At 38.4% G+C, this 25149-nt stretch overlaps 1 protein-coding gene across 2 annotated transcripts in view; it reads right to left on the bottom strand.

Moving 5' to 3' along the window:
- The window catches only part of STK3 (serine/threonine kinase 3), a 324808-nt gene that overhangs the window by 73511 nt on the left and 226148 nt on the right, over window positions 1-25149 (bottom strand). For both annotated transcript variants that reach the window (XM_089898863.1, XM_022584720.2), the window contains exons 9-10: window positions 19258-19450; window positions 749-924 (exon numbers count right to left, since the gene is read on the bottom strand). In XM_089898863.1, the coding sequence (XP_089754989.1) occupies window positions 749-924; window positions 19258-19450 (369 nt within the window). The remainder of the gene's footprint in view (window positions 1-748; window positions 925-19257; window positions 19451-25149) is intronic.

Below are 25149 nucleotides of genomic sequence, written 5' to 3'. Positions count from 1 at the left end.
CACAGCAACTACTGAGCCCACGTGCTCTGGAGCCCATGCGCCACAACTAGAGAGACCACATGCTGCAACTACTGAGCCCGTGAGCTCTGGAGTCCACGTGCCACAACTAGAGAGAAGTCCACACGCCACAACAAAGAGCCTGCGTGCCACGACGAAAGATCCTGCATGCCACAACTAAGACCCAATGCGGCCAAATAATAAAATTAAATTAAAAACAAAAAAGTTGATTAAAAAAAAGAAGGCACAGTTTTATACTGAAGTTTATATTCCTAACTAGACATAGGACTATTATTTCTGACAAACCAAGTGGAGTTAACACTATGTGACTTAACTTTCATAGTTGAGGCAAATTTCTCAAAGTCGATGTCATAAATACCTTTGCATCATTTGTTTAGGAAACTGAATTTACTGTCAGAAATATCTCATATTTACATTATTAAAAACATCTTTTAACACAGTTGTCATTTTAGTTTTAAAAGAGTCCTAAATATTTCTCTAAATTTGGGCTATAATTTATTTAACCATAAGCAATTATTTACATTTCTCTGCAACTACATTTCTACAAGCAAACTACAATTTCACCATTCCCCTACCCATATATAGCAATATACTGAATATTAATATACAGTCTATAATTTTAATCATACACACACACACACACACACACACACACACAACCTATGTTTCTCAATGTGGTGACAAAATAGAGTAGGAGAAAACATATATGGAAGAATTAAAATGTACTTACAAAGTCAAAGTCTCCATCTTGAGGAACTTTCCAGTTATCAGGAAAAACATTTTTGGACATAGGGAAGGGTTCATGCATATTCTGATTACAGTTTTCATGACTCTTATTCTTGAAGTCCTGTTTATCAAAGTAATCCATGAAAGATGGTCTTTGTACTTGTGGTGAAGTTGCATTTCCTTAGGTAAACAAAGAACATAAGGAGGGTATAAGTTCTTACATTTACTTAAAGAACTATGATTTTTACTGAAGTATGATTTTTTTATTAATCAATATAGTAAGTTTTCACTGGTCAGATTCAAGGCCAACATAGTCAATTTAATGACGAACAAAGTAAAATAAAATAAGAATGAAATAACAAAAATATCCCGGTTCTAAAGCTAATTCAAGATCTTTCCCTTAAAACCTGCTGCTTCTCCACATGCTCTTTGTCTGCTAAAGTCAACATTCTTTACTTAATCCCCAAAGTGATCAAGTTGAGAATTAACCCAGACTCGTTTCTCACCAAACCAAACTGATCATTAGGTATTTTTTAATGCTACTGCTCTATCCACCACTGCTACTGTCTTAGTTTAGCTTCTAATCATTTCCTACCTAGGCCATTGTAACACCCTCCAAACTGGTCTCCTTCCCTCATCTCAGTTTTGATTTTAGTCACACTGACAACATAGTGACCTTCTAAATGCAAATCAAACCATGTCTTTCTTCTGTTTAGAATCTTTCAATGGCTCCTCATTTTCTACACTGAATGATTAAAGTAGAAAACAAACATTTAGAACAACTAGATTTTCCCAGTGATTTTCAAACTGGATTCCTTAAGCCCTAGAGTTCCAAAAAAAAGATCCTAAGTGACCACCACAAAGACACTTCCCGATACAGTTCTCCAGACAGTAAAGTTACCTACCTTCTTAAAAATTTCCTGTGATAGGACGTACACTTCCCCACAAGGAAGCCTGCTGGGCAACTCTAAGTTACAAAAAGTGTTTTGTTTTTTTTTTAATGTGAACTTGAAATATGTCTTTCTGTAATTTACACTCATGTTCCAAATAAATTTCTCTTTCATATACCAGTCCCTCAAATATCTGAAGACAGATAATGATTCCTGTCTTGGTTATCATTTTAAGGTGAAACATCCCCAGTTCCTTTCATATGACATGTTTTTGAGACTCATCATCATCGAGTTTACTTGCCTGTGGAGACATTCCAGTCTCTACATGATCCTCTAAAATCAGACATAACATTGCTAATAGTAATCTGGCCAATTTAGAATGTATTTGTAATAGTACTAACGCAGCTTAAAACTACAGTAAGTATTATGAAAACTAGGTAACATTATTGGCTCGGGATGAGCTATAAGGTAATTTTGTAAAAATTCCTGCAGTCGGAGAAGTAGAAGTCCAATCAGAAATGAGTAGTGGCAATATAAAGGAAAGAGGAAGACCAATATTTGGGGCTGACTAAAGAAAACAAGAAAACCACTGGGAAATTTCATTCCAGGAATCTCCTCTTCCATTTGCAATAGTCCTGTGCCTACTTCTAATGCTATCCTGATCAGAAGCTTCTATCCCAAGTTAAAGGAGCCACCACTAATGCCCTAGTGGCTCAAGGTGAAAAAGTTGTAACCTAATTTCTAGAGGCTCTCCCTTCCTGAAGACGACAAGGGGTCTCTCTTGCGGGGAGGAGTGGCCATATAACACAATTTTGACCGATGATACATAAGAAGAAGGTTCCTAGGAAAGCTCTGTTTTCTTGATACAGGCATCACCTCTCTGTTTCTGCCTGCTCCTTTCTCCTTCCTGGAATGCAGACTTAATGGCAGAAGATCTAACAGTTATTCTGCAAACAGGAGGATGAGAGTACTACCCTAAAGATGGTGTCACAGAAAGAATCTCTAATGACATAATGAAATCACTCTACCAATGCAGCACACTCTGCTTCTGGATTTCTTGTTAAATGAGAAAAGACATTAATACTATTCTATTTAAACAATTGTTATCTGGTTTTTCTGGTACCTATAACCAAATTCAGTCCCTAACTATTACGTTTCTATTCCCAAGTGGAGGATGTAAAAAGATATAGGAGCAGCAATCTTCAATTTTACTACAGAACACCCCAATTTGAAACTTGAAATCCACTACTACATAGTGGTTTAATTATCGGTACATTTCAGATATATTAGTTTTAAGGGTCTTTTACAGGCTGATCTCAAAACCTATGGTGAAATGCCTGTTGGATTCCACACTCAAAATTTTGGAAAATAACCCATTCCTCTATTTAGAAATACACATTCTCACAGAGAGTTAACAAAAGTCTAAAAATCAACTGAAATAAAAGAAGGTAGTCTGTTCCATTAGATTTTTCTGTTTGGATGACTTTATAACAGGATATTATTAACCAAGATATGCTTATACACAATTTTTTATTCAAATGTATGTGCTTATACTTCTAAATATTTTCCATTGTTTAGTTTAAAACTTACTATCAACATTTTGAGTATATCTTTTTGATATACAAAGAAAATTTTAAAAACAATTTTTAAAAATTTCTAAGGAGGAAAATAGGCTAGGTATGTCTTAAAAGTTAATGGGAGGGAGCAGCTGTAATTGGCCAGTCATATTTAACCACACGATATGAAACACACGTCCACAGTGTGCAGCTGAGTCTCCAGGGAGATGCATGTTCACAGAAGGGACAAAGACGATGATGCTTCTGACTTACAATTTATTTTTAAAAGAAGAAATAGTAGGCCCTTCAACAGGAGAGTAAAGCAGGAAATCTCAAGATAGTAACCACTGTCGTATGTGATTGCGGTTGCTATGGCAAATACTTTTTTTTAAATACACAGAAAATAATCACATAAAATTGACATCAATTTCTCCAGTTGTAGTTGAATTCTGACCCTAGCTTATAAGAATATTTTTAATTTTTTTTTTTTGTGCTGTACGCGGGCCTCTCACTGCTGTGGCCCCTCCCGTCGCGGAGCACAGGCTCCGGACGCGCAGGCCCAGCGGCCATGGCCCATGGGCCCAGCCGCTCCGTGGCATGCAGGATCCCCCCGGACCGGGGGGGGGAACCTGTGTCCCCTGCATCGGCAGGCGGACCCCCAACCACTGCGCCATCAGGGAAGCCCATATTTTTAATTTTAATAATAAATTTGATGTTCAAAATTACCTTGTCCCTCACTTTTGGTCCCAATTCCTTCAACTACTTGCTGTGGCACTAAAAACCCATTAGCAATAAAGAATAAAATAACCGCCACTCAATCCTTTTGTGCATGTGAAATTTTAAAGAAAAAAATTCTTTCTTCTCCTTCAAACATTCCCTAAAACATATATAAGAAAACTAAATTGTACAGTATTTAATACCTTTTACAAAATATGCCAGTCTACTCACAATTATTCACTAACTTTTCTAATTTACACATGTCTTCTAAACAGGTGAAAAGTTGTCATGAAAATTTAAATATATAAAGGAATTTTTATAATACTTTAACAAAATGTAATTTAATTTTAAATTTCTTAGCATGATTGTAACAAAGGTAGCCAGATGCAAAAATGAAATAATCATAACTTTAGCATAATATATTTCAACATCAAAGGATTTATGAATATTACCTAATTTGTTCTTCTAAAACAATTTAAGATGTGGGTGTTCCACCTGATTAATGATCTTGGAAATCTGTCCTTTAACTTGTTGCCAAGAGTACAGTGAATACAGATAAAAGCCAGGATGTTAATACAGAAGCTACTGACATCAGCTTTTTCTTAACTTCATCAGACTGTACTTTGAAACAGAGGATACAGACAACATGGAGAAGATCCAGAGGCTATTCATAAAAAAAGATTAAATGCTTAGAAAGTAATACCTGCACAAAGGTTAAAGGGAATGAAATTGTTCAGCCAGGAAAAGTCTGAGGATACAATTTAATAAGTATCCGAGTATATATGAGGGGGTCTTGCACAGAAAACAGCTGTTTTCCATCTCCACTGAAGGCAAAATAAAAGGAAACAGACCAATTGAAGCCCAAGGATTTTAGTTAAATAGAAGGAATGATTTCCCGTGTGAGTCATGAACACTGCAACAGCCACTGTGTGTCTATGGAAGCCCTTTCTCCAGAGGCCTTTATAAGAAAGACTGATTTCCATTTGTACAAGACTAATCTTTACATGCTTGTCCGTGCTCTGTGCTGGTAAAAGAGGTATCCTACGACCAAAATACCTACACTAATTGGCTCGAGCTGGGTCACATATCACTGAACATTCCACAGAGCAAAAGCACACAGAAGAACAGACTATATACAATACCCACAGGTAACTCCAAACCATTGTAGCCACACCTTACCTGGACACCTAGTAACTCTGCAGAGGAAAATGAAGGGTTCCTAATTGCCCAGTAATATGCTGGGCATTTGCACCCAGCTGCAAGTGGGACCTGTAGTTTACTATTGTCACCTTGATTGCTATGTCACTGGCAAAATTAATCTTAAAGAGGCACGTAACAATTTTTCATGAAAGAAGAGTAAGACCTCTGGAGAAGTAGGAAAGTGATCTACCTACACACTCCCCTAACCTGGCTAATTGTTTCTTGGCACCTGAAATTCCATCCTTAGTTACTTACTCCTTTGACTCAAAGCTTTGTAGTTTTGGGGAAAAAATGTAAATATTTCAAGAAGATAAAACATCATTAAGCATTTTCACACCTGCATATTTGATACTTTGCTGAAATAGGTTTTGGGAGGAAGAAGGAAGGAAAAGATCTGAACCAGAGCTGGAAGAGAAGATGTTATGAAGCAAAGAACAGGACGTGGAAGCTGTTGCTCAGAGCAAATGGTGTCATACTTACAACTGTGTCCAGAGGCAATAGATGAACTAGAGAATAGGAATACCTAATGGTCAGTCTTCCTTTCTTGATACTTCTCCTGAACACTTTCTAACTCAATCTAATATCTATTTCTAGGATAAATCCTAAAAACTTAAAGCAGAACCTAATTTGCTTTCTCTTACTAATTAAGTGAACCTACATATATGTGCTGTCCAAAATAAAACAATAAAGTGTGATATATTTTAAAAATCACCATGTATTATAGGCATATACAAAGAAAAATCTAAAAACTACATATTCAATTAAAATTACTTAATCTAATATTTGATAATTGATGAATAGTTATGATAAGTTAATGTAAGTAAACAAAATAAAATCAAAATATTTAGATATGGGTTATTCCTCTACTCATTCATTTTTTTTAACATCTTTATTGGAGTATAATTGCTTTACAATGTTGTGTTAGTTTCTGCTGTATCATAAAGTGAATCAGCTATATGTATACATATATCCCCATAACCCCTCCCTCCCACCCACCCTATCCCACCCCTCTATGTGGTCACAAAGCACAGAGCTGATCTCCCTGTGCTACGTAGCTGCTTCCCACTAGCTAGCTATTTTACATTTGGTAGTGTATATATGTCAATGCTATCTCTCACTTCGTCCCAGCTTACCCTTCCCCGTCCGCGTGTCCAAAAGTCCATTCTTACATCTGCGTTTTTATTCCTTCCTTGCTCCTAGGTTCATAAGAACCACTTTTTCTTTTCTTTTTTTAGATAACATACATATGTGTTAGCATACAGTATTTCTTGTTCTCTTTCTGACTTACTTCACTCTGTATGACAGATTCTAGGTCCATCCACTTCACTACAAATAACTCAATTTCGCTTCTTTTTATGGCTGAGTAATATTCCTTGTATATACGTGCCGCATCTTCTTTATCCATTCATCTCTCGATGGACACTTAGGTTACTTCCATGTCCTGGATATGGTAAATAGTGCTGCAGTGAGCATTGTGGTACACGACTTTTTTTGAATTATGGTTTTCTCGGGGTATATGCCCAGTAGTGGGAGTGCTGGGTCATATGGTACTTCTATTTTTAGTTTTTTAAGGAAGCTCCATACTGTTCTCCACAGTGGCTGTATCAATTTACATTCCCACCAACAGGGTAAGAAGGTTCCCTTTTCTCCACACCCTCTCCAGCATTTATTGTTTGTAGATTTTTTGATGATGGCCATTCTGACTGGTGTGCGGTGATACCTCATTGTAGTTTTGATTTGTGTTTCTCTAATGATTAGTGATGTTGAGCATCCTTTTATGTGTTTGTTGGCAATCTGTATAACTTCTTTGGAAAAATGTCTATTTAGACCTTCCACCCATTTTTGGATTGCGTTGTTTGTTTTTTCGATATTGAGCTGCATGACCTGCTTGTATATTTTGGAGATTAATCCTTTGTCAGTTGCTTTCTTTGCAAATACTTTCTATCATTCTGAGGGTTGTAGTTTGTTCTTGTTTATGGTTTCCTTTGCTGTGCAAAACCTTTTAAGTTTCATTAGGTCCCATTTGTTTATTTTTATTTACATTTCTCTAGGAGGTGGGTCAAAAAGGATCTTGCTGTGATTTATATCATAGAGTGTTCTGCCTATGTTTTCCTCTAAGAGTTTTATAGTGTCTGGCCTTACATTTAGGTCTTTAATCCATTTTGAGTTTATTTTTGTGTATGGTGTTAGGCAGTGTTCTAATTTCATTATTTTACGTGTAGCTGTCCAGTTTCTGAGCACCACTTATTGAAGAGGCTGTCTTTTCTCCATTGTATATTCTTGCCTCCTTTATAAAAAAATAAGGTGACCATATGTGTGTGGGTTTATCTCTGGGCTTTCTATCCTGTTCCACTGAACTATATTTCTCTTTTTGTGCCAGTACCATACTGTCTTGATTACTGTAGCTTTGTACTATAGTCTGAAGTCTGGGAGCCTGATTCCTCCAGCTGCATTTTTCTTTCTCAAGATTGCTTTGGCTATTCGGGGTCTTTTGTGTTTCCATACAAATTGTGAAATTTTTTGTTCTAGATCTGTGAAAAATCCCATTGGTAGTTTGATAGGGATTGCACTGAAACTGTAGATTGCTTTGGGTACTATAGTCATTTTCCCAATGTTGATTCCTCCAATCCAAGAACATGGTATATCTCTCCATCTATTTGTATCATCTTTAACTTTTTTCATCAGTGTCTTATGGTTTTCTGCATACAGGTCTTTTGTCTCCTTAGGTAGGTTTATTCCTAGGTATTTTATTCTTTTTCTTGCAATGGTGAATGGAAGTGTTTCCTTAATTACTCTTTCAGATTTTTCATCATTAGTGTATAGGAATGCAAGAGATTTCTGTGCATTAATTTTGTATCCTGCTACTTTACCAAATTCATTGATTAGCTCTAGTAGTTTTCTGGTAGCATCTTTAGGATTCTCTATGTATAGTATCACGTCATCTGCAAACAGTGACAGTTTTACTTCTTCTTTTTCAATCTGGATTCCTTTTATTTCATTATCTTCTCTGATTGCTGTGGCTAGAACTTCCAAAACTATGTTGAATAATAGTGGTGAGAGTGGGCAACCTTGTCCTGTTCCTGATCTTAGTGGAAATGGTTTCAGTTTTTCACCATTGAGGACGATGTTGGCTGTGGGTTTGTCATATATGGCCTTTATTATGTTGAAAAAAGTTCCCTCTAAGCCTACTTTCTGGAGGGTTTTTATCATAAATGGGTGTTGAATTTTGTTGAAAGCTTTCTCTGCATCGATTGAGATGATCATATGGTTCTTCTCCTTCAATTTGTTAATATTGTGTATCACGTTGATTGATTTGCATATATTGAAGAATCCTTGCATTTCTGGGATAAACCCCACTTGATCATGGTGTATGATCCTTTTAATGTGCTGTTGGATTCTGTTTGCTAGTATTTTGTTGTGGATTTTTGCATCTATATTCATCAGTGATATTGGCCTGTAGTTTTCTTTTTCTGTGACATCTTTGCCTGATTTTGGTATCAGGGTGATGGTGGCCTCATAGAATGGGTTTGGGAGTGTTCCTCCCTCTGCTATATTTTGGAAGAGTTTGAGAAGCATAGGTGTTAGCTCTTCTCTAAATGTTTGCTAGAATTCGCCCGTCAAGCCATCTGGTCCTGGGCTTTTATTCGTTGGAAGCTTTTTAATCACAGTTTCAATTTCACAATTTTTTTTGTAATTGGTCTGTTCATATTTTCTATTTCTTCCTGATTCAGTCTCAGAAGGTTGTGCTTTTCTAAGAATTTGTCCATTTCTTCCAGGTTGTCCATTTTATTGGCATATAGTTGCTTGCAGTAATATCTCATGATGCTTTGTATTTCTGCAGTGTCAGTTGTTACTTCTCCGTCTTCATTTCTAATTCTATTGATTTGAGTCTTCTCCCTTTTTTCTTGATGAGTCTAGCTAATGGTTTATCAATTTTATCTTCTTGAAGAACCAGCTTTTAGTTTTATTGATCTTTGCTATTGTTTCCTTTGTTTCTGTTTCATTTATTTCTGCTCGGATCTTTATGATTTCTTTCCTTCTGCTAACTTTGGGGGTTTTTTTTGTTCTTCTTTCTGTAATTGCTTTAGGTGTATGGTTAGGTTGTTTATTTGAGATGCTTCATGTTTCTTGAGGTACGACTGTATTGCTATAAACTTCCCTCTTAAAACTGCTTTTGCTGCATCCCATAGGTATTGGGTTGTCGTGTTTTCATTGTCATTTGTTTCTAGGTATTTTTGGATTTTCTCTTTAATTTCTCCTGTGATCTCTTGGTTATTTAGTAGTGTACTGTTTAGCCTCCATGTGTTTGTATTTTTTACAGATTTTTTTCCTGTAATTGATATCTAGTCTCATAGTGCTGTGGTTGGAAAAGATACTTGATACGATTTCAATTTTCTTAAATTTACCAAGGCTTGATTTGTGACCCAAGATATGATCTATCCTGGAGGATGTTCCATGAGCACTTGAGAGGAAAATGTATTCTGTTGTTTTTGGATGGAATGTCCCATAAATATCAATTAAGTCCATCTTGCTTAATGTGTCATTTAAAGCTTGCTTTTCCTTATTTATTTTCATTTTGTATGATCTGTCCATTGGTGAAAATGGGGTGTTAAAGTCCCCTACTATTATTGTGTTACTGTCAATTTCCCCTTTATAGCTGTTAGCATTTGCCTTATGTATTGAGGTGCTCCTATGTTGGGTACATAAATATTTGCAACTTTTATATCTTCTTCTTGGATTGATCCCTTGATCATTATGTAGTGTCCTTCTTTGTCTCTTGAATAGTCTTTATTTTAAAGTCGATTTTGTTTGATATGAGAATTGTTACTCCAGCTTTCTTTTGATTTCCATTTGCATGTAATATCTTTTTCCAGCCCCTCACTTTCAGTATGTATGGGTCCCTAGGTCTGAAGTGGGTCTCTTGTAGACAGCACATACATGGGTCTTTTTTTGTATCCATTCATCCAGTCCATGTCTTTTAGTTGGAGCATTTAAACCATTTACATTTAAGGTAGTTATCGATATGTATGTTCCTAATACCGTTTTCTTAATTGTTTGGGGTTTGTTATTGTAGGTCTTTTCCTCCTCCTGTGTTTCCTGCCTAGAGCAGTTAATTTAGCACTTGTTGTAATGCTGGTTTGGTGGTGCTGAATTCTCTTAGCTTTTGCTTGTCTGTAAAGGTTTTAATTTCTCCATCGAGTCTGAATGAGATCCTTACTGGGTAATCTTGGTTGTAGGTTTTTCCCTTTCATCTCTTTAAATATGTCCTGCCACTCCCTTCTGGCTTGCAGAGTTTCTGCTGAAAGAACAGCTGTTAACCTTATGGGGATTCCCTTGTATGTTATTTGTTGCTTTTCCCTTGCTGCTTTTAATGTTTTTTCTTTTTATTTAATTTGTTATAGTTTGATTAGTATGTGCCTTGGCGTGTTTCTCCTTGGATTTATCCTGTATGGAACTCTCTGCACTTCCTGGACTTGATTCACTATTTCCTTTCCCATGTTAGGGAAGTTTTCAACTGTAATCTCTTCAAATATTTCCTCAGATCCTTTCTTTTTCTCTTCTTCTTCTGGGGCCCCTATAATTCGAATGTTGGTGTGTTTAATGTTGTCCCAGAGGTCTCTGAGAGTGTCCTCAATTCTTTTCATTCTTTTTTCTTTATTCTGCTCTGCGGTAGTTATTTCCACTATTTTATCTTTCAGGTCACGTATCCGTTCTTCTGCCTCTGTTTCTCTGCTATTGATTCCTTGTAGAGAATTTTTAATTTCACTTATTGTGTTGTTCATCATTGTTTGTTTGCTCTTTGGTTCTTCTAGGTCCTTGTTCAACGTGTCTTGTATTTTCTACATTCTATTTCCAAGATTTTGGATCATCTGTACTATCATTACTTTGAATTCTTTTTCAGGTAGACTGTGTATTTCCTCTTCATTTGTTTGGTCTGGTGGGTTTTTACCTTGCTCCTTCATCTGTTGTGTATTTCTCTGTCTTCCCATTTTGCTTACTTACTGTGTTTGGGGTCTCTCTTTCACAGGCTACAGGTTCGTAGTTCCCTTTGTTTTTGGTGTCTGCCCCCAGTGGGTAAGGTTGGTTCAGTGGGTTGTAAAGGCTTCCTGGTGGAGGGGACTGGTCCCTGTGTTCTGGTGGGTGGGGCTGGATCCTGTCTTTCTGGCGGGCAGGGCTGCATCTGGTGGTGTGTTTTGGGGTGTCTGTGAACTTAGTGTGATTTTAGGCTGCCTCTCTGCTAATGGGTGGGGGTTGTGTTCCAGTCTTGCTAGCTGTTTGGCATGGGGCATCCAGCATTGGAGCTTGCTGGCCATTGGGTGGAGTTGGGTCTTAGCATTGAGACGGATATCTGGGAGAGCTCGTGCCGAATGATATTACATGGAGCCGGGAGGTCTCTGGTGGTCCAATGTCCTGAACTCAGCTCTCGCACCTCAGAGGCTCAGGCCTGACACCCAGCCAGAGCACCAAGACCCTGTCAGCCACACAGCTCAGAAGAGAAGAGAGAAAAAAAGAAAGAAAAAAAAATTAAAGAAAAATTAAATAAAATAGAATAATTAAAATAAAAAAATATTAAAATTTAAAAAGTTACCAAAGAAAAAAAAAAGAAGAGAGCAACCAAACCAATAAACAAATCAACCAATGATAACAAGCGCTAAAAACTATACTAAGATAAACATAAAAATCAGAAACCAGTCAGTCGCAGACAGCAAACCCCAAGTCTACAGTTGCTCCCAAAGTCCACCGCCTCAATTCTGGGTTGATTCGTTGTCTATTCAGGTATTCCACAGATGCAGGTACCTCAAGTTGACTGTGGCAATTTAATCTGCTGCTCCTGAGGCTGCATGGAGAGGTTTCCCTTTCTCTTCTTTGTTCGCGCAGCTCCTGGGGTTCAGCTTTGGTTTTGGCCCTGCCTCTGCATGTAGGTTGCTCTCAGGCTTCTGTTCCCACCCAGACAGGCTGGGGTTAAAGCAGCAGCTGATTAGGGGGCTCTGGCTCACTTAGGCTGTGGGGAGGGAGGGGTACGGTAGTTATAATTGGAATGCAGGGCGAGCCTGCCGCAGCAGAGGCCAGCGTGACATTGCAACAGCCTGAGGCGCGCTATGTGTTCTCCCGGGGAAGTTGTCCCTGGATCATGGGACCCTGCGCAGGCTCCCGGGGGCGGGGGCGTGTGGATAGTGACCTGTGCTTTTACACAGGGTTCTTGGTGGCTGCAGCAACAGTGTTTGCGTTTCATGCCCTCTCTGTTGTCCGAGCTGATAGCCATGGCTCACACCCGTCTCTGGAGCTCGTTTAGGGGGCGCTCTGCCTTCTGTGGGAAGACAGGGAAGGAATCCCCTCTCCTCATGCACCCTGAAACAATGGTCTCTTGCCTCTTAGGCAGGTCCAGAGCTTTTCACAGACTCCCTCCCGGCTAGCTGTGGTGCGCTAGCCCCCTTCAGGCTGTGTTCATGCAGCCAACCCCAGTCCTCTCCCTGGGATCTGACCTCCAAAGCCCGAGCCTCAGCTCCCAGCCCCCGCCCGCCCCGGTGGGTGAGCAGACAAGCCTCTCAGGCTGGTGAGTGCAGGTCAGCACCGATCCTCTGTGCGGGAATCTCTCTGCTTTGCCCTCTGCACCCCTGTTGCTGTGCTCTCCTCCGTGGCTCCGAAGCTTTCCCCCACTCCTGCCCAAGCCCCCGTCTCCACCAGTGAAGGGGCTTCCTAGTATGTGGAAACTTTTCCTCCTTCACAGATCCCTCCCGGAAGTGCAGGTCCCGTCCCTATTCCTTTGTCTCTGTTTTTTCTTTTGCCCTACCCAGGTACGTGGGGGAGTTTCTTACCTTTTGGGAGGTCTGAGGTCTTCTGCCAGTATCCAGGAGTGTTCTGTAGGAGTTGTTCCACATGTAGATGTATTTCTCATGTATTTGTGGGGAGGAAGGTGATCTCCACATCTTACTCCTCCTCCTCCCTCTACCCATTCTTAATATTCTCTACCCATTCTTAATATAACATGGTCTCCATCTACTTTACCATCTGGCTTACTGTCTATGTGCTCTGCTGTGTCTCCATCCTTCCAAAATACAACAGGTGAGTTCTAGGTACTGACAGCACAGTAAAGCTGCTTATTTCCTCGTTCTAAAAAGTGGTTATCAGTCCTAGCTGCACCTCAGAAGTACTTGTAGCGTTTTATTGTTTTGATATTTTAGTTTTTTTGTTAAATAGAGATGCACAGGCCCTGCTCTGGTCTGCAGAGCCAGCATCTCTACGGGGCTACTGCTATGAGGTACACTTGTGAGGTGAGTTAGCTTGAGCCAAGAGCAGGGTTTATCTCTTAAATCAAGCCTACTGCTCCAACCTGAGGAGGCCTCTTAAGCTCCTGATTCTGCCTTAGAATGCACTTTTCTTTTCCTCCACTTCATGTCATTTGTAATTCTAATGGACTTTCATTCTACAGCTTCATCCAAATTTCTGTAAAACAATGTTGAGCTAGCTAGGGCTGAGACCTAGGCCCTATGCCACACAAGGAGAAATCTTTTCATTGACAGCAATCTGTTATTAAACACCACAGCTGACTGAAATTTAGCAACCACTGCCATTGCCTCTGGTGAGCCTTCTGATTGTACAGGCTAGAAAGCTAAATGCTGCATTTCCTAGAACACCCTGCACCTAGAGTCCTAGGTAAGTGTACTTTCTCACAACTGGGAAGGCAAGAAGTGAGGAGGAGACCATGAGCCTGCTACCTCAGCTATTTCCTCTGGGCAGCACAGCTATGCAGACAAGGGTTTTTTTTACAGCAGCCTTCCAGCATCCAGTCACCAGACTCACAGGTGCTAATAGGTGGCTGCAGTCTCAGTGGTGGCTTTCTAATCCCTGAAGAGCAACAGGGATTGATCTCAATCTGTATTACTGAACTCAGTAGTGCCAAAGGCAACCTCTGGATTCACTACCTTCCTGACTGTAGTAGTAGTAGCTCTATAAGGCTCACTTTTGTGGTAGTGTGGGAGTCGTTCCTAGGAGGCCTAGCCTACACAGCCCTCTCCTCCAAACTTTCCACTGGTTTTGTTAATAGCCACACCTCTGACTTAAATCTTTTTATGTTTAAAACGCCTAGAGTAGTTTCTGTCCTCCAATAAACCCCAAATGATATAAGCCTATAAGTGTGTAACTGTTCAACCCTCGTAACAGAACCATCAGCTAGGTCATACTACATAGTGCCTACAAGGATATCATCAAAGATCTTGTCAAATACTTTCCCCAAATCATAAAACACAATACCCAAACCTAGCAGTTTCGCAATGCTATCAAAAAAGGAAATCACATTATTCTGATATGATTTGTTCCCAGTAACCTATGCTAACTTATAATTCAGGTCTCCTTCCCTAAAGGACTCACGAATGTTCTAGACTTCTGCCCAAGGGGAGGTCAAGCTCACCGGCCCACAGTAATGATGTGATTTGGGGGTCAAACCTGGGTCTGTATATTGGGTCCACCACTTACTTGCTATGAAATCTTTGACAAGTCACTTCACATTCCCAAGTCTCAGTTTCCTTAGTGGCAAATGAGAGTGACAATGTTACTTTACAGAGTCCTTGTGAGAAGTTAGTGAGATAATGTATGCAAAGTCCCAAGCACAATGTTTGGCCCACACTAGACACACAATTAATGATAGCTATAACCTGAGAAATTTACCTTTTATTCTCTTTTCTAAAAATAATAAATAAATAAATAAAAATTAACTCTTTCATGCTTACATGGCACTTTCCTCATTTTCTCAAAAACACATCAAACTTCACAAACAGTGGAATACAGTTCTCTCACCTGCAAGTTATCTCAACACATTACTGATCATACTCCTAGCCAGGAGATATCAAATCAGCTGAGTGCTCCCTTACCATTTCCTCACCTTGCCATTCAAATGTCTTGTATACATGTTTGTGGTATTCTCTTCATTTTCGAGATCATTATTCTCTATAGAACCTCTCTGGCTATCGTACTGGATAAAGAGAGATGGAGCAAGGTCTTGGAGGAGGCAGAGAAAGGTACGAGCAAGAGTCTGCCCTGTGAAGGAAGAGACCAGAGCTGCTGGATGGCTCAGTATCTCCACTCCCAGTCCCAGGAAGATCAGGTCTCCTTCACTGCACGAGGGAAGCAGGGCTGGGCTCTCCAGATGCTCCAGCTTCCCAAGTTGTTGGAAGGACAAACTGACATAGCAGGCACGTGGAGATTAGCTGAAACCATGAAACAGAGCTGCTAACCTGACTGGAGAGTGTGGCACTTCCTTAAATACTAACAGAGATAGTTTCCCCTTAGGGTAACTACAGGTACCAATCCAGCTCCAGCTCTGAAAGGCTAGAAAGTTCCACCATAGAAACAGAGCAGATCTGAACAAGATAAAAGGCCCCAGTTTTTTCTTTGCTGAAACAATTGCTCTTCCAGAGTTACCCACAAAGAAATAATCTCTACTAACTCATCAATTTAATGACAATGGATTCCTGACCTGGTCCTAATCTATTCCTTCAGGATAAAAAATCCTAAATGTTGATTTCCTTAATGACAACCAACCTGCTTATACCTCATAATTCCAACTGGCCTAGACTAGTCTGGATAAAGTATAACATATAAGGAAGTAGAGTCCCATGTGTAAATATTGGTTGATGTCAGATTGTGAAAGACCTGGGTTACCAAGCTGAAACCTGGACGTTACATGGGTAATGAGATCCCAGGGAAATGGGAATGGGAAGAGGGGGAGTGGGAGAGAGATGGTAAAAATAATGCCATCATCGCTGAAAATAAGTTTGGAGAGTTCTTTGGACATGCTCTCCAGGTCTATGCCCATTTTGTAAAAAGTAGATCAAATTTTAAATATTTCTTGTCATTTTACTCCAGTTCCCTTCAAAAGCTCTTTTAATAATTCTGCTTCCTAGGCACTTCCCTGGTGGTGCAGTGGTTAAGAATCCCCTTGCCAATGCAGGGGACACGGGTTCGAGCCCTGGCCTGGGAAGATCCCACATGCCACAGAGCGACTAAGCCCGTGCACCACAACTACTGAGCCTGCGCTCTAGAGCCCACGAGCCACAACTACTGCAGCCTGCGTGCCTAGAGCCTGTGCCCTGCAACAACGAGAAGCCCGCACACGGCCACAAAGAGCAGCCCCCGCTCGCTGCAACTAGAGAAAGCCCGTGCACAGCAACGAAGACCCAATGCAGCCAAAAAATAAATTAATTTTTAAAAAAATAATAACTTTGCTTCCTAGAGTCAAATCACCACACTTTTCAGAGGTAAGGAAAACAGGTCTGTAAGTTCCAGCTTCACAGATAAAGGTATAAAAAATTATGCAAACATAATTTAAACTGACAAGAATATTAAATCAGGCAACTCTTTTGAAACTCCAAAGGAAAAGGTGATGGAAATCAGTATATTCAGCACACAGTATAACATTCTAGAGATTTTAGAAAATTAAAAATAATATAATGCTATAATCTTTTAGGGAATAAAAAATATATATATAAAATCATTTTAGGGAAGAAAAATGCTAAAGACACATTAGCAAATGGAGCTTCCACTAATGTAACATAACCTAAGAGCTCATACCAACGCATCTAAGACGTTTTAAAGAAGATTTAGATCATGAGGAAACACAAAACTAAAACTAAAAGTAATTATGTGGTTTCACAGAAAGTAAGTTCTGCCTCAATAACTTCTTTACACTCTATACTATTGCTATACTACAGTATGACAAAACCTGGGGGGTTACACTAACATCATTTGGTTCGATTTTTGGAAACATGGAAGTCCCACATTATAAGAGAATGATGTCTAAATGGCGGAAACTTAAAATACAAGGGAAGTTGTTTCATGGGATTTAAAACTTGCTAAAGCATATAAAACAATCACAGGGGGCTTCCCTGGTGGCGCAGTGGTTGAGAGTCCGCCTGCCGATGCAGGGGACACGGGTTCGTGCCCCGGTCCGGGAAGATCCCACATGACGCGGAGCAGCTGGGCCCGTGAGCCATGGCCGCTGAGCCTGCGCATCCGGAGCCTGTGCTCCACAACGGGAGAGGCCACAGCAGTGAGAGGCCCGCGTACCGCAAAAGAAAAACAAACAAAAAAAACAACCACAGGGAACTCTACTTAATGCACTGTAGGGTCCTAAATGGAGAGGATATATCTGTATGTATGGCTGATTCACGTTGCTGTGCAGTAGAAGCTAACACAACATTGTAAAGCAACTACAGTCCAATAAAAAATAATTAGAAAAATAAAAATAAAATAAATAAAGCATATAAAACAACTACATAAACCACTATCTGCTCATTTTAAAAATGAGCTTTTAATAAAATCTCTGTGACCAAAAAAATCATACTTAGGACATAAAATTATGACATAAATTGAATGATTTCTGTGGCTGTCAAAGCTGCAAGTCATTACATGAAATATGTGGAAATCTGTGCTATAATTTTAAAGCATGAGGTCTGATAAATCATTATCACATATCTCTTCCTTGAAATATAACAATCTAACATGAATTCAATTCCATAAATACTCATTTTTAAACCACTGCTTAAATGCTGATGTTCAACTATATTGACTACATGGAAAAAGTTGTTTATGTAGTTTCATAGGAAACTCAGTAGCTCTCTAAAGATAGAACAAAGCACCCAGTGATCTTCTAACTGGTCTGTTAAGAATCATAAAACTTGACTAAAAGAATTTTATCAGCTGCGGAAAAGTGATGCTACATGCTGATGGGAAATGTGTTGTAAATGATCTTATCTGTCTTTCTGATCTGCAAGGCATATGACTTGTACCTTCACACTAGCTAGCTTTGGAGGCCACAAGACCATTCAATGTAGTTGGGTGAGCCTGTTATGGATGCAGAAGCCCTATTCTAGTAATATGCCCAGCTAGGAATCCAAGTCTTAGACTGCTTTTCAGGGCAAAGGCTCAAGAAACCTATCAGCGTGGGAGATAAAAAAAATTCACTCCCCTCTCCTCCTTCCCACCCAGGATTAACTATGTGGCAATCTGTTTTCATCTTGTGCTTCTCGGCCCTCTCTTTCAAGTATACAACCATAATGGGCTATGTATACTAAGAAATGTGAAGAAAGCAACGGCAGTGAGCCAAATGACTTGAAGCTATGAGGTAAGACTTATCAAGCCGACTCACAGGGAGAGTAGCAAAAAGAAAGGGGTAGGCAAAAAGAAAACAAAAATGTCAGAGAGGAAATTCCTACCTATATCCATTTTACCCTATCAGCAAATCACTTGACTCTTTATAACTTTCTAGGTTCTACAATGCAAGAAGTCATGTATTACAGCTTTTGTGCCGTGGAGAAGTAGTTCTGTGTAGTGAAAAACAGCTTTGTGCTTAGACTTTGACATTGACCATAAAGGACTAGAGTGGTAGGGGGAAGAAAAAGGCCAGTAGGTATCAGGAGGTAATTAATCTGCTTTTGCCTATAACTGAAAAATCACAATGTCCTTCATTGTTAACTGCAACTTAAAGAGCCATATTTATACAAAAAGAAATGCTAGCCTGTGAAAGCATCTCTGTCTTCATCACTCTGTAAGCAACGGAGATCAGAGAGAACGCCTTAATCGTCATTTCAGCCCTGAAGCGCCCCTGGCACTGTGCCTAGCACACGACAAGCAGTAGTAAACATGCACTGAACTGAATTTTCTGCATGAGTATCCCTGTCTCTTGATTCTTCTTTCTAGTGTTTCTTCTTTTCCCACCTTATAGCCCTTATTTCTTCCCTTGGCTTGCTTCCCTCTGTCACTGCAGCTTAACTGATAACTTAGACAACATGAAATAATATTATGTTGTATTATTTGGAACAGAATTTTAGGTTCACGTTTTTAATTGGAATAGTAAATGTTAGGAACGCTATCTTTTTATCTCAAAAAGTACTTTAGAAATTAAATTATGGGTTAGCATCCTTCAACCGAAAAAAGTTCCATAACACTAAGTTAAAGATGTGCTACTTTCTGCTATATTAAAAGAATTTTTGAAAATTCACTTGTGCCATATTCCTTTCACTGTTAAATAAAGCCAAGAAACAAAATTTTCTACAACTGGCTATAACAAGCAACACAGAACTATCCTGCTTTCTATAGAAGTATACTCTCAAAACAGAAAATTAATATTCAATGGGGAAGAAAAAGCCACATACTTTTCATAGTTCCATCTTCTTCTTCCTCATCCTCACTGTTTATAACCATGGTCCCCAAGTCAGATTCTAACATTGTGCTATTATGCTCAATCATGGTCTGGGCCCCTTCACTCATCGTGCTTGTGGCCCGCATGGTGCCCACGCTTTCCGAGCTAGTCTTCACCATGGTGTGGGAGTCCAGCTCATCTTCATCCTGCAAACAAAACACTGCAGTGAAGGAAGACTTTTCTAACACAGATGGATATCTTACGATACTATGAACATATTATATTTTAATAATGAAAAATACCACTATCACTACTAATTTTAATGTAAGGACATAAATACAGTGTTATCATAAGACCCAAAAGTTATCCAAAATAACCTAGAGCTTTAGGTAACTGAAGCTCAAGCAACAGAAATTGTTTGATGAAATAGCAGGCTGCTAGTTGTTCTTAAAATAAGGATTAAGACAGGAAAATTATTAACAAAGGATATACAACAAAATAAACAAAAGAGAGCACATTAAAGACAGAACATGTTGGCACTATTATAACAGCTTTAACAATGTTTATAACTTTGTACAAAAGCCATTGGCTTTTTAAAAATTATGATAAATATACATAACATAAAATTTACCATTTTAAGCATTTTTCAGTGCACAGTTCTGTGGCATTAAGTACATTCACAGTGTTGTCCAAGTTGTCCAATCATCATCAATATCCTTTTCGAGAAATTTTTCATTATCTCAAACAGAAATTCTGTACCCATCAAAAACTAACTCCTTATTACTTCCTTCACCCAATCCCTGGTAACCTCTATTCTACTTTCTGTTACTATGAACTCACCTATTCCAGGTACCTCATAAAAGTAGAAGCATGTCTTTTGCATCTTTTGTGTCTGGCTTATTTCACTTAGCATGTTTTCAAGGTTCATCCGTGTTGTACCAGATGTCAGAATCTCATTCCTTTTTAAGACTGAATGATATTCCATTGCATGTACACACACACACACACACACACACACACACACACCCCTTTTGTTTACCCATTCATTTGTTAATGGACATTAAGGTGTTTACACCTTTTGGTTATTATGAATAATGTTCTGAACACTGGTATATAAGTATCTACAGATAGATGGTCCCCGACTTATGATGGTCCGACTTAGGATTTTTCAACGTTACAACCGTACAAACGAGATACACATTGAGTAGAAACCGTACTTCGAATTTTGAACTTTTCCTGGGCTAGCAATATGCAGTACGATACTCTCCTGATGCTGGGCAACAGCAGCAAGCTGCAGCTCCATCAGCCACGTGATCAAGGATGTAAACAACCCATACATTTACAACAATTCTGTACCCATACAACCATTCTGTGTTTCACTTTCAGTATAGTATTCAAGGAATTACGTGAGATTCCACACTGTTATAAAATAGGCTTTGTGTTCGATGATTTTGTCAGACTGTAGGTTAATTTAAGTGTTCTGAGCACATTTAAGGTAGGCTAGACTAAGCTATGTTTTTCGGTAGGTTAGGTGTATTAAATACATTTTCAACTTAACGATATTTTCAACTAAAGATGAGCTTATCGGGACGTAACCCCATCATAATTTAAGGAAGGTCTGTATTTGAGTCCCTGCTTTCAATTCTTTTGGGTGTATGCCTAGAAGTGCAATTTATATCAAATGGTAATTCTCAATTTTGGGGGGAACTGTCAAAACGTTTTCCACATTGGCCACACCATTTTACATTCCAACAGTGTACAGGGTTCCAACTTATCCACATCCTCACCAACACTTGTTATTTTCCCTTTTTTTTTTCTTTTTGAGAACAGACATCCTAATGGGTGTGTGGTATCTCATTGTGGCTTGATTTGCATTTCCCTAATAACTAGTGATATTGCACATCTTTTCATGTGCTTATTGGCCACTTGTGTATTTCTTTGGAGAAATGTCTATTCAAGTCCTTTGCCCATTGTTGTTATAGATTGTTTTTTGTCGTTGAGCTGAAGCAGTTCACTTTATGTTCTGGATATTAATCTCTTATCAGATATATGATTTGCAAATATTTCTCTCCATTCTGTAGGTTGTCTTTTCACTCTCTTTGATAGTTTCTTTGATACACAAATGCTTTTCATTTTGATGAACTCCAATTTATCTATTTTTTCTCTTTTGTTGCCTGTGCTTTTGTTGGCATATCCTAGCCATTGGCTTTTAAATGTAAATTCACAGAAGAATCAAGTCAGTAATGTAAGTATGAACCAAAAAATGCTCTTTAGAATGTTCACCAGAAGATAAACTGGAATAGGGCCATAAAACTAAACTAACAAATTCTGTTTGAGAAACCAAGCAATGTGCTATTTAGAAAAACTTGATCGTGTACTGAAATTAATTTATATCTATTCCACTTGAAGTAGAAACAAACAAACAAAACCTAAGTTCTGACAGAGGTCAAAATGCAAATACTGGAAAACAGGAACATCCATGTTGTTCTCAGCTGTTTGATAGCCCTCCTCATCCTCAACCTACAGGATAAATTCAGCATTATATCTCAAAGTCTTCTGCTCTTCTTTCATGAGCTTCTCTTCTTTTAGAAGACTTCTTCATTCTTATGCATTCAACTATCTAATATATTGAGGACTCCCAAATCCTGACATCTTTCTGACTTTACTTACTACTTAAATGCTTAATGATGTTTAAAACTCAACATTCTAAAAAATAAATAAATAAAAAATAAAATAAAACTCAACATTCTCAAACGAGATCATTTCATCCATCTCCTTGGCCCCCTCCAGTCTGCCTCCATCCCCGACAATAACCACTACAAAGCACAGTCATCTTCATTAGCTAACTGAGAGTAAAACTGCAATGTCTTTTGGGGGTTATTTTCTTTCATACCCTGTACACTATCAGTCAACAAGTTCTTCTTCAAAAAATTCTCTCTCAGCTCCATCTCTTCTTTTCCATTCCCACTGCTACTGAGTATATTCCTCCTTACCTCATGCCTGAGTTACTGCAGGAAGAGCACCCTGACCTCCTAGAATCAGACAGATGTTAGTTCAAATCCTGGCTCAACTCACTTAGTAGCCTTAAGACCTTTAGGGAACCTATTTAAACTCTCTGAACTTTAGTTTCTTTCATTGGTGTTATGATGATTAAATGAGAAAAGGTATGTAAAATGCTTGCATGCTACTAGGAATAAGGTAGTTTCACCCCTTCTTCAAAGTATACATACTATACCAATCTTTCTTGAATACTACTTGTATTATAATATTCTTCTACTGAAGAATCTATAACGGCTCCCAGTTCTTGCCTGCACTGAAAGCTAAACAAAGCTGCCTAGATTTTAATGTCCTCTATGTTATCTTATTTTACATGGCCAGTCCTGTTTTCCCATTGTTCACATATCATTCAATAGAGTCAGGCTGACCTCAACTGAGTCTCCAGCTGCCATAAACCCATATGCTCATTAAAGACTTCATCTTTGCTCACATCACATCTTCTTTTCTACCCAGGATGCTCTTTCCTAATTCATTTTAATTAAATCCTATCTAGTTCCAGATCAAGTATCTATTACCTTTATGGCAAATTCAGTCTTTATTAATTATCCTCTTTTCTAAACTTCTAGAATTTATAAAACCTGCATTACACACTTTTGCATTTAAATTATGATCTCATATTGTAACTGTTTCATAAAATCTTTTATAAATGTAAGTACCCATGGATAAGAGTGCCTTATAGTACTTCTGAATCTACTAAAGTGTTTCATTCAGTAGTCCACACACAGTAAGCATTCATTTATATACTTACTTTATCACAGAATTATAAAATCATGAATCTTTAATAATTCAACCCCTCATTTTATACATAAAAAACCAAGGCCCACAGAAAGTAAGAGACTTCCCCAAGGGCACACACCTACTTAAAAGTGAAGCTGGGACTAAGAAACTAGCTCCTTTATTTCTTAACCCATTATCCCAGCAAGTACATACACCTTACTTACATTTAAATTTTGATCTACTTGAATGCTTAAGTTAGAGGTGCAGGTTTACAGTTTTAAAAGCTTATGTCACCAGCTCCTACGCCCAAAGAGTCCCATACAAATTACTTGGTCCATCCTAGTCACAGCCACTGTCTTTTCTTGGACTATTAGAACAGCCTCCTGGAAGTTTTCACTGTTTCCCCTCTTGCCCCCGTTAGTCTCCCACATAACAGGCAGATGGATCCTTTCAAAAGACAAATCACATCATGTTACGCTCCTGCTCAAAACCCTGCTTTTGGCTTCCCATCACACTTACATTAAAGCCCAAAATCTTTATCATGGCCAAATGTGATCTGGCCCAGTAATATCTGCCAATCCTATCTCCTATCACATTCCTTCTCAGTCACCAAGTTCCAGCCAGGCTGGCCTCCTTTGCTATTTCTTGTGCATTCTAAGCATGTTCCTCCTTGGGCTTTTAAATTGGCTGTTCTCTCAGCCTAGAATGCTCTTCTTTAAGACAGTTTTATTTTTTGCTTAACTCAGGTCTCCACTTAGATGTTAACCTCCTTAGTGATGCTTTTTCTGACCACCATTCCAAAATCGAAGTCCCCATCAATCTTTTATCCTTCTATATTCTTCATAGCCTGTACCTGGTTTTTCTACCAGTATAAGTTTCATAAAGGCAAAGAAACCTTTTTCACAGATGAACCCTCAATGCTTAGAACATCTGGCATATATTAGGTACTTGATAAAAATTTATTTAATAAATGAAGCAATTCATATTTTTACCTAATTCATTCAACAAGCATTTATTGTAAACTTATGTCAAGGAGTGAACCAGGCATTGGAAATACAAAGATGAATAAGAAACGGTTTTGCTCCATTTTTGTTTTTTTAACAAGTCTGAAGTCTAAGAGAAACTGACATGTGAACAATAAATTACAAGGCAATTTGTTAAACGCTGTAAGGAAAGTGTTGCCAAAGTACAATGGGAGTACCAAAAGTACAGCCTCTGACTCCACCTCTGTCAAATGAAGAAAGCCTCACAGAGGACACTGCCCTTAAATTAGGTCTTAAAGGATGAGAAGACTATAACATTTAACATATATACACAAGTGGGGGTGCTTTATATTAGAACTTCTTTTTTATAGCAGAACTACACTTAGACATCCCTTCTCAGCTTAGACACCCCGAGACTGAATTAGGTGTCATGCTTTTGTATTGCTATAGCACCTTGTGCTTATGCCCATCATACACTTATTACACAATTGTCTGTACCCCTGACTTGTCCAAATCTATTAAATAGACTCTAAAAGCTATTATAAGGGCAGTAACCAGATCTTGTTAACAGTTATATACCTGGTATCCAATACAAAGCCTTATTCTCATTACATAATCTATTATATTAATGTTAAATTATAGTTTAACATTATGAGTTAGTGCTAGAGCATAGAATGTTATGCAAGGTTCTACTGTAGAACTTTATTTAAACCGACTAATTATTTAAAACATAGAATGGCTATTAAAGAAACATCGGGAGGGAAAATAATACCGTTAATTAGAATTATTCAATTGATCACTTATCGAATAATGATAAAATAGTTATCATCAATGACTTAGAAGCACTATACTAAGGACTTTTTGTAGGTCACTCCTATTTAATCCTTTTATTAATTCTGTGAGATATTATTGTCCCCGTTGTGTAAATGATGAACCTGCAGTTCAAATGGGTTTAATAATTTGTCCAAGGTCATATAACAGATAAGTCAAAGGGCAAGGATTCTAACCAGGTTGTTTGATTCTAAAGCCCAATATCTAACTTCCAATTGTATAAGACTTCTAAATTTTAAATTATTTCTCAACTCTAGTTTAATTTATATTACAGGTTAGCTAGAGCATGCTTCATTTTGCTAAGTTAAGAGATGAAG

The sequence above is a fragment of the Delphinapterus leucas genome, chromosome 17, assembly GCF_059928025.1.
Source record: "Delphinapterus leucas isolate spDelLeu-1000000601 "Yukka" chromosome 17, BTC_Dleu_Yukka2, whole genome shotgun sequence".
NCBI classification, from domain to species: Eukaryota; Metazoa; Chordata; class Mammalia; order Artiodactyla; family Monodontidae; genus Delphinapterus; species Delphinapterus leucas.
Note: the sequence above shows the minus strand (reverse complement) of the source record. Positions and strands in the feature narration are given on the sequence as shown.